This window comes from Cebidichthys violaceus, unplaced genomic scaffold, assembly GCF_023349555.1.
Source record: "Cebidichthys violaceus isolate CVI_PGR_0920_01 unplaced genomic scaffold, fCebVio1.0.p SCAF_10, whole genome shotgun sequence".
Classification (NCBI taxonomy): domain Eukaryota; kingdom Metazoa; phylum Chordata; class Actinopteri; order Perciformes; family Stichaeidae; genus Cebidichthys; species Cebidichthys violaceus.
The window spans coordinates 3,461,893-3,479,596 of record NW_027176263.1 but is presented as its reverse complement, the minus strand read 5'-3'; the positions used below and the strand labels follow the sequence as shown (position 1 = coordinate 3,479,596).

Below are 17,704 nucleotides of genomic sequence, written 5' to 3'. Positions count from 1 at the left end.
CTTGTTTTTGGCTTTTTATTACGCATTACAGCTGTGAGAAAAAATAATCAGAAACTTAATGCTAAAACATAATGGAGGAATTTCTTGGCTCTGTGGAAGTAAGTACACACCCCCACCAAAACATACACCTGCAGCAAATCCCTCTACTTGTGTTAGGTTTACCTATTCAAACAAGTTGCAACCGTCAGAATCGATCCGGAAAAACCAGTTACTGGAAAGTGAACATAATGTTGGCAAAGGAGGACGTCTCTGATATAACTGAAAAACCGGCAACCTGTTTCACTGGAAAAACATGCCATGATTACAACTAACTTAATGCAGTTAAAAAGATGCTACATTGCTCACACAAATTGCCTTGCTCCACCTCATCTGGAAATGCATTTAAGAGAGAGGCCTGCATTTATTACATTAAAGTGGTTTTTGATCAAAATAATTCAATTACATTTTTATGTTTCCCTCGTTTTAGTCTTGAACGGCTCCCAGTTAGACAATGGCATGGTACTGAATAGATCAGGGAGGGTTCAGTTGATTCCTTGGCCCAGTGGAGCAGGATTAGGAAGCTTTGGGGGGCTTTAGTGAAGCTGCAACCTCTATACAAGGTCAGCTGCACCAATTGTGTGCTTGTGTGCATTTGGGGATTTGCCCTAAGTATGCATGCCTAGGAGGCCTATCCAGGGCTCTGTCTAGAATGAGTGAGTGAAGTCATCTGTCATGAGAGAGGAGGCTGTGGGAGGGGGGGGTCTGTCCCAAAAAGGAGAGGGAAGGGCTTTCACTTATCAGAGAAAAAAAAAAAAGAGAACAGGCTCCAGGGGGAAATATGAATTGATGAGCTTTTAAGGAGTGGTATCCCACTCAAGATAATGGCACAAGTATATGAGTGTGAAGCAGGAGGGGAGAGCGCTACGATATCGATACACGGGGTGAAGCTCAATAGTTTGAGTAGCTCAGATGCCATGTGCAATAGGAGCCACATACGTGGCGTTTTTGAGAGATCAAGTCGAGTCTTTGGTTTAGTGCCAGATGGGTCTGAGTTTTGGATTGTGATCGTGGAAAGAAAGGTGACAAATGGCTGCAGTGAAAAACGACGCTCAGCACTTCAGGGATGTCACAAGGGCACAGTGTTTCCAGCTAAGCTTAGCAAAAGTGTCTCTGCAGGGCATGCATAAAACAACATGCACTTCCACACAGCCCTGCTTTGAATCTTTTTTTTTCTTCGGGTCCAAAAGGTGAGGGCCTAAAAATCGGTCTAGGGTCCAAAAGTTTAAACCTAATGTCTTGAGTGTTGATGAGGTGTCTTTGGTGTTTTAATCAGATCTCAGACACATTTCTCCAATTATATATTCATCTCATTGTTTTGGTTGAAACACCCTCTATGAAAACTGCACAGACAGACACATTTGCACAATAAATACACACAGAATACAAAGTACACATTAACTTCTTCACTGGGACCAAACTGCTCATCTGAAAGTGATTAGTTTCCTCTCAGAAGGCTTCCCTCTGTACAACTCGGCTCCCAGGATCTAAACCTGACAGGCTCCATTACGATTTCTATTTTGATTTCTCCGCAAATCTGTTCGATTCCATCTGGGTTGATTAAATCCCAGCTGAGGCACAATGGCCTGTCCAGCAGCATTTATTTTGGTTCAACAAATCAAATAAATTCCAAGCACTGAGATCACTTGAAACAGAGTTCACATAAATACAGAGACCCAAATCCCGCATGTGTACATGCTGGCAGATGTTAGGCCAAAGAACATTTTAGTTCATACCGGGGCCTCGCATTTCAACTGTCTGACAGAATGACTTAACTTCTAGAAGGAAAATCTAAAAAATCTATTATAAAATCTGCAAGGAGGTTCAGGATTTTGATTGAGTAATAACATTAAAACCAAAAGGAAAGTGCGTTATACTTAAAGTTTTTAAAATGTATTAATATGAACAGTGGACAAATCACTGTGTAAAGGGAAAGCTTTCACTCGTACCATACACAGATCATTATCTGTAGACTCTGCAGTTCCTCTCAGCTCTACGGATGTTTTTAGCATTAACTCCAGAAACTGTAAGTAAGCATTGTAAGCTGGCTTTAGTATTTGTTTTACAAGCTAAACAAAATGCAATGGCAAAGACAATTCTCCCTTCAATGTTTCACTGAGTCTGTGAATATCTTATTTATTATTTATTTTTTCAAGTGATTTCTTGGCACTTTCTTTTCTTTGCTCTTAACTCACACCAGCCTCGGAGGCACCGTTACCATGGTTGCCTTCATCCAATGTTTTTCTCTTGCTGGCTTATTATCTTGGGAAAGGTGAACTGCTATCATCAGTTTTAACTTTTGTATTTAAGATGTTCTTCTCTTCAGTGTTCTTGTCCGTACTACACAAGCCTTGTTCAGCTCCCAAACCTTAAGTCCTGCCTCCACAATGTGTTTATCTTTACATCTTTAATATCGTCAAACATGTCGCAGCTTTGTATTAAAGCATGCTAGTCTATAAATATATGTAATAAACAAGGGACTACGCTGAAGTGTCTTTGCCCTGGAATTTAGGTTATGTTATCTGCATCCAGATTCAATCCCATGTATAAATACTACACGCTAATCCTGTACAAAAAAGGTGACTCATGCACTATAATTATGTATCTCTATCATCAGGATATAGTGCCAAGTGTGCAGCTGCAGATTCCAATCAAGATGGAACTACTGCAAGCAATTACAAATTAAAAAACATTAAAATACTGCACTGTAAAAGAAGACACTCAAAGATTATGTGATTATAGCATGAATGTTGGCATTTTCACTCTACTTATTTTTTTTCAAAATGAATGTGAAAGTAATAAGTAGTCTAGATACAGAAATTGTTAGATTTAGCACGTAAAGCTATGTGATGCTGCCCCTGGGAAGCAACTGAGGACTTAGCCGTGGAGCAAAGTTACAGCTTCAGCATCAAACATGGTGGGAAAGCTGAGAGGGACGACGTGGCTACTTAGAAATGGACAAGGTTACCACAGCTTTGGTCCACAATCATTTCCAACCTCACAATTTTTACCCAAAAAAGGTATCAACATGGGCCGAACTGGTTCTCTTGACCTGAAGATAAGTTGCAGGCTTCAGTAACTTCCAAAAGAGGAGAACTTGGGACAGGGTCCATAGTCTTGAAACATTTTAATGCGACGATAATCAGATTTAAATGTTCAGTCCCTTGAAAAAAGGATCAGTATTCATATGATTTATTGGTGTGATCAGCACACAGAGAGAGCCAGAGAGAAGAAAAAAAAAAAGAGCGACAGGCTGTAGTATGATTCATGATTTGAGTCCAATACTGCCAAAAGAATTCAGCTCAAGGTAATTACTAAATGTTTATAATATGGACATTTAGCATCTCTCTCTGCCTTTTTCCCCCAATGTCTGCTGTTTGCCTTTGGCAGGAAACTGTAATTGACAGATGACTTTGCATATTGTTATTACCATGCTGAATTTCCAGTTTATTGTTTTTGGAGTATTTTGCAGTAAGCAACCGACCAGAAATTGAACATATTTTTACAACATCCATTTGCAGTACTTCAGGGTAATCAACCCCTTTAGGCTTATCGTGTGTCTGCATCAATCAAAATTAACGAACGAGTTTAGCTCTGCTCTCTTATGAAGGCCAGTGGAAACAGGTAGGGGCCACACCTTCAGTGTCATAAACGTGATTAAAGATACAGTTTAACAGATACAGTTTAACACAGCCTTTAAAGTTTTACTTATATTTGATGTTTTATAGCCCTCATCTTGTTTTTTTCCCTGTCATTGTATTTCTGGCCGCTTGCGTCAGGTTGCATCTATCTGACCCCACTATATTTAAAAGCATTTCATCCGCAAATCAAAACCTGTGAAACTCCACATAATCTGCGTTGACAAGTGAAACAATAAGTGAGATCTGTAGTGAGTGAGCGTTAGGCCCACAGAGAGAACACGGACCAAAATAGACACAAAGAAAGGAAAGTATGGCACAATCAGGTTCAGACAGCCCAACATGTTTGTGCAGCACAGAGCTTTTCAGCATTTAAAGATCTTTATCTGTTGACAAAAACAGGTATGAGTGAAACGTGCAGTGATCTTTAACGGCTTACAGACGGTTTACATTTTTGTTAAAATAACATGAGTATCAAATGATAACAACAGTTTAAAAACTGTGAAATATGTGCACCAGTAAATTTAAAACAAGACGTCGCCCGTGCTGGCTTTAAGAGGCTGTTGCTTTAGCTAAATGCATGCTCGCAATGATGATGCAAGTATGCTGGTTTGAGATAAAACAATAAGTTGATTAACTGATCAGTCGTTTGACAGACAAACAATAATGAGGATGAAAATTGATGCAAAATATTCTTCGGTTACTGCTTCAGAGGGCGTGTGACCAAATAGCGTTTATAGCGGCAGAAAAGCGCTGGCAGGCCACTGGGGAGCGCTTCATCAAAAAAGTGCTCCCACTGTGCGTGGATTTTTATTTCTATGACAACATATCACCACTGTAACCGCCATTGTATGATGGACTGGCATCATCCCTTTAATTTTTGTTATCTATTTAGGCTACCATCTATTGTGTTTGACATTGTTTTTTCGCTATGAGCACCAACCGGAGGACTGCCTGAAAAGGAGAGACAGCGGCAACACCAGCGACTTTCTGAAAAGAGATTTTCAACTAGAGATGCACATAAAAGTCGAAGGGCTGTGTGCAATGCTTTTTGGCATGATGGTGCTAAATGAGGGGGGACATTAATATTTGTAACATAATTGTCGAGTAATTTTAACGACACGGTGGCACTATAGAAAAAGTAATAATCTAAGAACTATGAATGTATCCAGTAGAGATATTTAAGTTAACTAAGTTAAAAATCAAACCTGCTGGTGGCGCCAGATGAAAAGTCAGTGAACCACAAAATCATAGAGATTCATTCTCTGGAGATCATGAATGGCAAAATTGAATGGACAACCATCGTACTTCTATTGACAAAAACCGAATTTCATTCCCATCCACAGAGCCACGTCACTCACACGGCTCAGAATCTACATCTATGCAAACTGTATTTTAAAAAACACCAGGTCCCTCTTTCAAAACCGCTCCCTCTGTCCCCCGAGGTGGAAACATTAGTGATGTCTCTCAGGATGTTAGTAAGCATGACAGGCATACAGCGGCAGGTTTTCCCCAGCATGATGCTCTACAGGCTTAATGCATTGCAATGCCATGTACAGACATGATTGATGTCAGCACCTTCCTCTTAATCACCTGAGATGCATGCAGCCTCTTGACAGTCTGGCAGCCATTTTGGATTCTTCTCTAATGACTAGGGAGACAGGTTGCAGATGATGTTAGCTGACGCCGGTCTCACGGATCACTACCAGTCTGTCAGTGATTAAGTGACTCATCTACCTCTAGTAAACAAACCCCCAGTAGAGCATCTTGCATCCATCAAAGGATGCCGTTGACTCGCTCCGCTTATCTACCTTGGAAGGAATCCATCATACCTGTACAAAACGGTGGATGCTGTGGTCTCTCGGGAGTCGTCCCATAAACAAACACATTGTGTTAAGACATGTGTAAAGGAAGCACCGTTACTTTGACTGGAGAAAGGTATAGCATTCCCATATGTGTCTCGCTTCAGGGAAATGAAACTGAAAACTCTTGCAAGTTATTTGTGACCTGATTTCTGGAGCTTCTACAACAAACTTGAAAAGTTGACAAAAAAAGAAAACTTTACATTTTAAAATAAATCTGTTTGGAAATGGTATATTTGTTTCAAAAAGTTGTATCTAAAGCCCGATTTTTTTATAGAACTGCTCGGAAAAATATAGCAATTAGAGACATTTGTAAAAAATACAGCTGACAAATTGTGCTTTGAAAGCAGTTATGTTGCTTGAGACATATTATACACTTGAGGAAACCTTTTGTCACCCCCTCTAAGCCCTAATGTGTCTCAGCTTAGCACAGGCCGTTCTGTACAAAACCCAAGCAAGGCACTTCAGTCTTTATTGATAGCTGCGTGAGTAGGACAAGTGTGGTGATGTAACAGATCTTTCTTAAATTTCATGGGCAGCATTGTTGGTCTGCACAAGCCCTGAGGCTCAGTTTGATTTCAGCAGATTAATTTAGCTTTCTCTCTTACGCAACACCATCTCAGCTTTCAAGCTGTCTCACTGATCTCAGGATCACCTTTGACTCCTTGCATGGGTGGCTAGCTACTGAACTGCACTCCCTTGATAAAAGCTTAGAGAGGAAACAACACCGCTCTAAAAAAGATCCTTCAAAATCAGAATGAGACCTGATGGCAGGAAAGCTGTTTGGCAGCAGGTTGCACTGAGGGAACAGAAAAGGCAACGATGGATAGCAGCTGTGATGAATTCCTTAATAGAGTGTGTAAGGATGTAAAAGATCACACAGACACAAACGGTGTTTGATGCATATTATCCGCAGGATCAAAACCACAACAAACTTCTGACTGTAACCCTGCTAAATTGGATCACTTTCATAGTAGGTCATTGCTATTGAATGAAAAAAATCAACAGAAATAGTTTATTTTTATCATCAGTTCAGAATGAATTTCATAGAAATATTCCCCCCAGGAAGGATCATAAAAACAATTAGTTGAAGCAAAATAATCAAACCACTAAAAGATTTGATCAGAAAAGCAATGACGCATTGTGCCTGTAACACAGGCTTCAGTAGACGTTTATACTCAGGTGGCGGCTCGCAGAAAAAGTGTGACACATGCGGTAATATGTGCTGACATGTGAGCGCTTTCATAATTAATCAATGGAATATTTAAGATCAGGAAGCTATTCGCAGAAAGGATGTGATCAGATAAAGTTATGCTCAGTACGTGGGTCTTAAAATAAGCGAGAGTGAAGGCTGATTGCTCTGAGCTGATGGTTGTGTCAGCTGGGGAATGAGGTCACATCACAAGAATGGTTCAGCTGAGAGAAACAATGTTTAAATGTTTAGGGAATTGGAGATCTGTTATCACTACTCATATATACCTCAAAGAAGGACTCTCAAAAAGTTAGGGGTCTCACAAAAGACAGATTAACAACAGAAAGGTTGAATTCGGAGCAGCAGATATCGTGATATCCTGACTTTTAGTCCCTAGTTTGAGTCACACTCCAGAACTTTGAATCCTACAATTCCCATAATGCAATGCAATACCATCTTTCCTTAATGGTAAATGCCCATATCTTTCAAACCCCACATCTCAGTTTGCAACGCAGCCTTTAATGCGGAATATGAAATCTCAAGCCCAGGGTCAAAATATAAATCTTATAAATCGCCTCAAGTGATGTCACTTGAGTCATCATCAGTTTGAAAATGAAAAAAATCTGAGAGTGTTGAGTTAGAGAAAAGTGAAGTTACCAGACCACTGTAGCCCGCTCATCATCTCTGCTAGGAAGCTAGCGGCTTGATCCTACATTAGCTCCTGCTAGCACAACGCATCCAAATCTCTTTCAAGCTGCATTGTGGGGTAATGTAGGTGCCAGTTTTTGACAAGGAAGAAAAATGTGAGAAAAAAAAGATTAAATCTGTAGTTATTTTTACTACAAACGGTCCATTGTGAGTTCAACAATGTTATATATGGCTGCTGTTAGGGCTGTACTCAACCAAAGAAAATCTTCAAATTATCAACTGTCAGAACTGAGGACTGAGACAAGGACAGAGACGAGCTCACCAAGGGAGCACTGCAGTCCGAGAACAGATACAGATGAGTAGAAGGATCGTTCCTAACAGTTTTCTTTGTTGTTAGATAGGAGAAAACAAATAACCCTTCACTAAAGACATGATATCTCTCTCTCTCTCATGCACACACGTCCCTCGGCCCCTGAAAATAATGGATTGTGAAACAGTTTTTCACCTCATGAATGTAATACCTCCAAGGTCCAACCAGTCGACCAACCGACCAGAAGGTGTCAGCCCAAGCTGCATTCCAAAATCGATGGAGTACACCTTTTAAAAATGTCCCTTCAGAGCCACAGAAGACATTATACAACTGTCTCACAGACTGAGTGCTACTCTTTGTGACTGATCCGCATGTGTACAATTGGTGGAGTGCCCCTTTAAGAAACCGTAAGCTCTTGAAACACATTATCTAGCTGACACAGCAATCTATATCACTTAAGTCAACAAGTCTATCTCAACTTATTTTCTCTCATATTTTTACTGTCTAGCACATTTATCTCAAAAGCCAAATCAAGGTCACCTCACCAAGCCATTCTCTACACTCCACAGAGCTCATTCACAGCTCCACGCTCCATTTGTCTCCTGTAAAAGAAAACAACTGCAGCAGATCTGTAACTCCCACCTGGTCAGATTGTGTGATAACAAGCCCAGAACAGGTGAAATTTGGCTCAATCTATCAGCTGGTGCAGCATTAATACCAGACCCAAGTGTAAGCATCATTAAGAAACTAAATGCACCCTTCTGTTGAAGGAAAATATGCAAATGTCCCAGTTCGCAACACCAGACTTTGATGTGTCCGCCCATATTTCAGAGACTAAGTGTTTGCTGAACTTCAGCCAACTGCCGAGACAATACTGGGCCTTTGAGATATACCACGCTCTCCAGGAGTGAAGCTCTCGGGCTATAGAGGAAAGCTGATAGCCAAGTGATCCTTGAGCTTGACTGAGGGCCGAGGCTTTTCGGTTTAAGCCATCAATGTGGGGATGAAGGTGATCGATGTGGGAAAACCAGAGCAGAAACAATGGGATTTAGGGCTGCCAGCCTCATTCACAGGCACAGATTACATGACCTACGACTAAACATTAAGGGATATCTTCATTTTAATTGTAAAATGGATCCACAGAGTGAGGCATTCCTCTGGTTTGACTGCTTGGAAAAAATCACCCCAGATATGTCATTCCCTGACATCATCCCTCCTGTTTGTGCGTCCTCTTGGGATGACCAACACACTCCTCTTGTTCTTCAACAAGAGCTGTGTGCTGATCAGCACCACAAGGCCAGTGAACCCCAGATAGTGGCACTCTGGTGCTGGATACCAAACAGCCCATCACGAGATAGCATGGTTCTCGCTGTCAACCACACGGGGAGAAATGAGGTTAAATGGCACTATCTACACAATATGGGAGCCTCCTCTATTTTTATTAATAGTGCTGACAGCCTCTATTCTTTGGAGAGAGGCTGCGCAATTCTTGGAAATGGTTATAAATAAGTACTGAGGCGTCCACAAGGATCCCCATTTATCTATTTTGCATAGTTTTATATTGTTTTCCAAAATGGAGACAGCTGTTTTTGATGCATGATGTGTTTCATAAATGCATCTCAGTGTACAATCCAAACAAACTTCAGTGCGGCGAAAAACTGCTGTTAATAATTGTGGAGGACCTGTTTGCTCCTAATTTCTTTGATGTAATGACCCTTTAAACAGCACGTAGAACTTGTTAGAGCAGACTTCAGACATTTTGAAATTCCCCCTCCAGGGAAATGTCTTTGATACTAATGACCATGGTAACTATACAATCTACCTAATCTTTCACCATCTTTTTCCACTGAGCTATTTGGTGAGAGTGGGGAAAGTGGAGCAGCTGTATGTAACATCACCTTTTAACCACTCACAATGAAAAAACATTAGATGCAGAAAGGTTTCTAGTGGTGAGGCATTATAGTAACAAGCCTCTGTGAGGTCTGTGAGACTATACCATGCTTTGAGCTAAATGCAAATATCAGCATGCAAACATGCTGATGTTTAATGCTGTAACATTTTTATATAGTGTTTACTATTGTAGCTTAGCGTGCATCACATTTTAGCACTAAACACAAAGTACAGCTGATGCTGATGGGAATGTCAAGAGTTTTTGCAGATATAGATATATAAGCATTGGGCAAATTGTAATTCAGAGGACCACCAAAGTCAATGAGATTCATCTTCTGGAGACCATGCACGTTGGTACCAAATTTCTTCGAAATCCTTAAAACTCATTGAGATATTAGTCTGGACTGACAGACAGCAAGCATAGATAAAGATCTCTCTCTCTCTCTCTCTCTCTCTCTCTCTCTCTCTCTCTCTCTCTCTCTCTCTCTCTCTCTCTCAACAAAAAAACCCCCAAATACTAGTGCTAGCAATTCTAACAGAGTAAATATTTCCTGGAAAGGACCTGGTTTTGTATGTATGACTCACCTAGCAGCTGGACCCCCCTTGTGAGGCCGTAGATGTCTATGAGAGCCCACAGCGGTTCAGAGACATGCACCCCGCTGAAGAACAGCATTGGGCTGAAGTCGTTGATGCGGTAAAACACCCGGCCCTTCTTGTCCACCCAGAAGGAGATGACGTTTCCCTCGTTGGAGAGCTCCTCCGGTAGGGCTTTTGCCCAGAAGCCGCTCTGTGAAACCAGGTCGGGGCAGGCGTACTTTGGCAAAGTGTCTGGGTTGATCCTTGATGGGTCTTTGGATGTAAAACCAAGACGCAGAGCACCACTCCAGCAGCACTGCTTTTTAGTGATCTGGAGAATACATATTTTTGATTCATGAAAATGTACTTTTTGTTGTGTAAAACACAAGATGAAAAGACAGCCGTGCTAGAGGCTCTGTGAGGCGGAATTTTGCCACTGCACTACTTTGAGCTAAATGCTAAAATCAGCAAATTTTTACCTGATGGCGCTATATTAAACCAAAGTTTCTACATTTCATCCTGAAGGGGACTTCAATGTCTGTACCATATTTCATGGCAATTCATCCAATAGTTTCTAGATAATCCTGAGATATTTCAGTTTAGACAACACACAGACCAACATAGCCATCCATAGTGCCAAGCTGTTAGCTAAAAATCAATTTGAATCAAACTAAGACTAGCTATCTTGGTATGTTTATCACCTGCAAACGATTTTTGTCTTATTTTGAGCCTCTATTTACTTTGCATTTACTGTGCCAGATAACAGTGTTCCTCACATGGCAATGCTTGCCCTGCTCTCTCACTTTCGAGACATAGATGGCCCGATAGGTGAAGTGGAAACTTGTTCTAAGCTGCTGCTGCTTTGGCCCACACAAGAGCAGAGAAAAGACACAAATACAAAACAGAGGAGAGCAAAGATGGGGGATGAAGAGAGAGAGAGAGAGAGAGAGAGAGAGAGAGAGAGAGAGAGAAAGAGAGAGAGAGAGAGAGAGAGAGAGAGAGTAGAAAAATTAAAGCATGCTGATGAGGACGTGAAAGAGTGAATGAGAGAGAAAGGATTTGAACCTGCTTATCACAGTCACAATTAGTGTCCTAATTTGTCACCAGTCTACTGTAAATACTATTACAAAATACAGTATGTACTTATGTTGATTGTGCAACATCTTGGGAGTAATAACCTTTACAAGAAATTGGTGCACTGTATGGTTTTGTAAAGTAACGTTTTTTACAATAAAATGATGGAAGCCATCAGGATGACTAATGCTGGTCGTGTTGTAATCCTCTGGGTCGTTTCACATGATGGCAGCATCATGTTTCACAAATTACTGTTGCTTAAGAAATGTTTGCTTTTGTTTTGATTAGAGCTACAAATTGCAGCTTTCATGTTGAAATTTGGTAAAACAGGCCTGACATTTAAAAGAAAAAAAATATATAGTTTTTCAGTTTATTCTTCATATTCTGAGGTCTCATCATAGCCGTTGCATTTGTTTCTATTATAAGAACTTCCTACATTTGCATTTTGCGTTATGTCACAATAGTTTCTATCAATGTCCCACTCCCAATTTGTATATAGTTACACATGCTGGGATCTTTCAGTTGACCTCCTATTGTCATTTTTCCACCGTGTACAGCTTGTATTCTCAAAACATGGTCAGACTGAAAATATACTATTATTTGCAACTCGGACACAGCTATAGTTTTACCTTCAGTCGAACTTGTTCATACACAGCGATAGGTCTGTTGCTGAAGGTGATGGCGTTACAGAAGCTGGCCTGTCTCTTGACGGTCCTCTGGGACATGTCCATGACGATCTGCGAGCCCTTAGTGCTGGGATGGAAGAGGAGCGGGAAACTTCCACACTGCTGGATGGGCAGGCAGCGCTTGGGCTTGTGGTGGCATCGGTGCGATGTGGCGGGAAACGGCCCATTCAGAGAATCTGTGTGGGGAAAGAAAAGTGGTTGCTTGCTTAGTCTGGCCCGCAGGTGGGGAGAAGAAAATACATGACAGAATAAATTCTTCTTGGGGCACAATTTACAGTAAAATACCCAGATTTTAGATTAGATTAGACTATTAGATTACACAGTCTGCACCACCACAGGCTTCATTTTATATACTATATTCAAACATTGGCAGGTGGACTACTGGTTGTGACCTGCTGTCACATGTAATTTACTCTCACATATCTCATCTGTTCCTGTAACATCCAATTAAGTAAAAATGAATTCAAATAATCTACTCGGGCTCTGTTTTCAGCTTCTCAAGGTAGCACAGTGCAACCACACATCTACTGTACTGTAGACATGAAAGAACAATGTGCAAGGTAAATTACATGCAAAAGTGTCCTTGGTTTTGCAATTAAGGAGAACAATGTAGCCGTGAGACAATCATACAAAATGCTTTAATTTCAGTAAATGGTCATCTGCATTAACACCAAGAACTCTTTGTTATTCTGCTTATTCTTATAAAGAATAAGCAGAATAATATACATCACCATGCTGGAACACATTTGTACAACAATCAGTAGTGAGGAGGAAATGTAGGATAAAGAAAACAAAAAAGATTAGCTAACATGTAAGGTGGTCAAACTTCTTCTCCAACAGCTGAATTATCGCTGCAGAAAGCAAGCTTTAAGATGTTACAGGAGTTCATGATGCGTGTATGTTCAGCTGGCTGTATATTCAAGGCTACTCTTAAAATAGCGAGGCATGGCTGTTACATGTTATTTCCAGTTGTGGCTCATGTTTTAAAGGGTGCATATTAATCACAGTATTTTTGCCAGCGGGTCAAGTACACACTACCTGCCTTATCAGAATGGGAAAAGAAAAAAAAAAAATCTCGATTTCTAATGGTGGTTTTGGGACATTTATCGTGTTCTTCTCAGCCAGAAAGTAGCTAAATAAGAGCTGACTCAAATGGGAACATTTGACTCATAACGTGCTGCAGAGCTTTTCCCGTGTGAAAATGTGAGAATCATGACTGATCCCACTTACAGCAACCTCATAAGAGAGCAAAACATCTTCTTGGGTTTTAGAATGAAGAGTTTGCTCAATGTCATCATGAGCCTGTTTTCACACTCACTCCCTTTCATAAGGACCAACTCTCCCTATTTGTATTTTCACAGATCTCTTCAAAGCCAAAAACCAAGGTCACTGTGGTGTTGTTTCTCACAGACATTGGGATCTCATTAAATGCAAGGCAGGATTATTCAGACTTGATGGATGACATGGTCAAATATAATCTCATCAAGCGATTTGATACAGTTTTCTGTACTACAATATTTAAGTCCTCTCTACAATGCCATTTAAAGCCGATGTACCAAGATTGAAATCCAAATAAATAATTCAGGCCTCATTAACACTTCTTCGTCCTTGAGAACTGTTTGTATTTTCACACCTAAATTTGGAAGACTGTGGAGGAGCTGCTGTGTTTGTTCGTGAGAAAAGTAGACTATATGAGACACTGCTGAAAGACGACTATTCTTGCTTTCCTTTGAGTGTCCTTGGCGGGTCAAGAGGTTTATATTGTACCCTGGAGACAAATCAATCAACACCGTCAGGATTGGCAGTGACTAATCATGTGACTTCTGAGACCAGCTCTGATATAACGACACTATTGGATGTTAAAGCCTCTAATTTGTGGAGGTTAAACTAGGAACTAGGAGTCTTTCCCTTCACATCACAATCACAGAGGCTCTGCCAAGTGTTCTGGGCTCAGTGCAGTGTATTTGTTAAGCTCTTCGCATGCTCTTGTCGCCGTAGAACAATGTTGAATTGTGCTCTGTGCACAACAATGGTCTTAAATGAAGTCATAACAAATCCTTCAACCATATTGCATCCATGATGTCATGTCAGACGTGATGTCTTCTGGAAAACAAAACAGGACTGTATTGTACTCCATTAACGACCAGGCCCAAGACTGGATAGGGCATTTCCTGTAAAGTCTGACAACATGAGCTACACCTCACAGGCCTGGTGTTTTCCAATAACATCTTTCTTTTTCACTACATTTATATAATTTCTGCTGCTTTGAAATTGAATTCTCCAGTCTGTTTTCTAATTTACATCCCAGGCATCTTGGGTTTACAGCATTCAGAGCACACAGAGGACTTTATTAACTATGGATGAAGTTGGATAAGTAAATAAATTAAACAATAGAAATAGCACATTTGATTTAATGTAAATCACAGCTGGTTAGAACCAAAAGTGCTGATGATACAGTGGCTGTTAAAGTGTGTTTAAAAAGTCATGCAACCTGACGGAGACATCGGGGTAAACAGTGACCAGAGCCCTGTCATGATAAAAGAGAGGCGCCATGATGAATGTCAGATGAGCAACTTAAGGAAGGATAATGTTACTTAATGCACCACCACACACAACCTGACTGCCTTTGCTGTCATTAATTGGATAGGACAAACATTGCAGAGACAAAGAGTGGCCCTGGCCAATGTCACCTGGCCTCTTACGCTCTTACTCTGTGTTTTATCCCCGGGCTCGGTCTCACTAAGGAGCCCCAGCAGAGGCCCTAAAGTGGTGTGTCGTTCGTATGGCGGCTCGGTGGCCCTCTCTCACAACACAAGCGCTCACAGGAACCATCCGACAGAGCCAAAGGGCATGTATATGTTTTTAGCTATTGCAAATATGTCATAGCTTGTGTGGTTTCAGTATAATGATTCTTATACAACAGTTGTAATGTTTTCTTCCCGTATGTATCGCTGTGTATCAGTCCTGTTACTTTTACAATGCTGTTAATTTTTCATCTGATGACATGTTATGAATTATACTCTAAAATAGAAAACACGTCCGCCTGATAGTCTCCCCAGTTGACTGTTTTCTTCACAGGCAGAATTGTGTGTGAGTATTATAACGGTGGACAAAGTTTGGAGCATCTGGAAAAAAGTCCATAAATACATTTTCAGTGGACAAATCTGTTGGAAGCAATTGAAAGTTAGTTGATATCATGGACTTTAAAGAGATTTGTTTTTAGTTTCATATAAGAGACTTTAAGCAAAGCCCTTTTTATCTTCCAGGCTAACAGGTATGTACAATGTATGTATTGTAATTTACTGTACTGTAAGGTTTAGGGCTGCAACTAACAATTATTTTCATGATATGTTTATCTGAGATTATTTTATCGATTAGTGGATTGATCATTTGGTCGAGAAAACTCAAGGTGACGTCTTCAAATGTCTTGTTTTGTCCAACCAACCGTCAGAAACCCAAAGATTGTCATCATACAGGACAAAGAAAACAAATATTTTTTAGGAGATGGAACCAGGAAGTGTTTACATTTTTTTGTTGTTGTTATGTATAAACTATCTAGTAATATTAAGTAATGAACCATCAGTGCTACTTGTTTTGGAGCTATTTTATAAACTAGGGGGGACACAAGCCAAAAGTGAAGCACAGTTTTTGAGCTAGCGAATCCAATGTTACTTGTAATCTCAACACTATGATCATTTAAAAACTTCACTCACACACTCAAAACATAAAAAGAATCCCCTTTCTTGTAAAACGGTTTAACCTCTGTGCCAACGTCACACTCTGATGTCTAAACTTCAGTAATACAATCATGCAGTTTGCCAAATGGGGAGAGCTGAATGATTCATGAGCCCGTGAGCTGGACAGGGGCCCTGCAACATGACAGGGATGACATGTTCAGGGCCCTGACTGAGCTCTTGTCAGAGGGCCAAGGATTTCTAGTAGGACGTTTTCAGGAAAAGCAGCAGTCTCATATTTAAGAAGCAGGTTCTAGAGAACATTTTGCATCTTGATTAAATGATTATAAAAATACTTGCTGGCTAATTTTCTGACAATCGAGTTGTCATAATATAAAACAAACAATTAATATACAGAGGTCTTAATAAAACAGCAATGGTGCTCAGCACATTTTAATTGCATTACAGAAAATAAGTTCAGGTATACATGTTGAATGCATGTATCACTTATAGAAAGCAAATGAAAACAACATACACTATTATTGTCTTTTCAAATAACTAATGAGTAACTCAGGAAATAAAACCCTATTAGCTAGATAGCTAGAGAGTGTCTGCAATAAAATGTAATGTCTGAAATGTGAAAATAGATAAATAAAAACGTCCAATGCACCTGTTTGATACATGATGCATGATAGCCAAGTGAGGAGAAAGATAAAAGGGCATAAAGCTGTGACACAGTTTACCAACATGGAGGCATTCAGGAAGCCTGTGAGTGTGTCACTTTTAAACAAACAAACCATGTGGGAAAGTTATGAACCAACTTGGTTCACTTTATCCCTTCTGACCTCTTTTAATTGCACTGTAAGCCAGATTCACTAGAAGAACACTGTTGAGAAACATGCATGTCTGAGATGTTTACATAACATGATAATATACAGTGTTATCAATTTGTCATTTCCTCCCTCTTATTCAAAGCCAGTCGTGACTTACAGAAGGTGGACAACTTGGCTTCTTCCACTTCTCAGTTATTTTAGTCAACCAGGACGCCTACACTTTTCGTGCAGACAGGCTTGAGGCTGTACAAGCACGCTTCCAACTCGATTACATCGTCTCCTAATAATACAATCACTTGCTTCATTAGTAATAAATAATCAATAGCCGTGATGCCAGATGTGCTTACCGTAGAAGGTATTCCTGGTGATCTGACCTCCCATGGCTGGATGCAAGGTGCGTTCACCTTCCTCTCTTTAACTACCGGCGGGATCCACAGTATTCACATTCAGCTGTGCGTCCTCAGCGGCGACATTACACGGACACGAGGGCGTTCGCGTAAAAAGTCCCGACGGTCACTCAGCGGCAGGTTGTGTGCGTCCAAAGCCTCGTCGACATGAAGCAGCAGGCAGCAGATCGGGCGCTCTGCGGCTCGCTCCACTCCGTGCAGAGATCACGCTGAAATTAACATACAAGGTGGTGGAGGTGGGGCTTCCCGGGACTATTAACGCTGTAACTACCAAAGAGGGGACATCTCTTGATCGTCTACAAGCAATGACACGCTATCATTATTAAGAGGACTCCCAGAGGACTTATCTTCCCCTTACATATATGTTAGACCTCTGTAGAGACTCACGAGATGATGGTTGTTCTGCCTTTATGTTTGCAGTCACCAACCAAGAATGTCCTGTCTTTCCACAACTCCTGTAGTTTTTCCTGTCTCCATAAGACAGGTTTTGGTGCCCCCCCCTACACACACCTGTTGAGAGGACTAACCTATTTGCTGCCCCCCCCCCCCTACTTTCACTTTCAAAATACAGGGTAATGTTTGTCTTTGTTTACATTACAGTGAAACTGAGATGTTGTCAGTAGTCAGTGGATGGGAAGACAAAAGTGCAGGGAAGGAAAATATTCTAAAATGTATATTTATTTTTGCAGAAACCCACTGAAACAGTTTTCAAGGACCCATCTGGAAGCTGGCCGATAATAATACAGAGATGTCCCACTGCTGGATGTTTATTCCAACTCACTGAAGGTTTAAGGCTTTGCTGGTTTATGTTTATCTACAACCCGTATCTTTACTCAACACAGTGTTTTAGGATTTGAATTTAAATGCTGATAGATTGT

At 40.6% G+C, this 17,704-nt stretch overlaps 1 protein-coding gene across 1 annotated transcript in view; it reads right to left on the bottom strand.

Annotated features, from left to right (window-relative positions):
• Positions 1–17,001, bottom strand: part of LOC137879956 (E3 ubiquitin-protein ligase NEURL1-like) — a 31,847-nt gene extending 14,846 nt beyond the window's left edge. The window contains exons 1-3 of the mRNA XM_068720949.1: positions 16,767–17,001; positions 11,856–12,088; positions 10,162–10,483 (exon numbers count right to left, since the gene is read on the bottom strand). Coding sequence (XP_068577050.1) covers positions 10,162–10,483; positions 11,856–12,088; positions 16,767–16,800 — 589 coding nt within the window. The 5' untranslated portion in view covers positions 16,801–17,001. The remainder of the gene's footprint in view (positions 1–10,161; positions 10,484–11,855; positions 12,089–16,766) is intronic.
• Between the last annotated feature and the right edge of the window lie 703 nt (positions 17,002–17,704).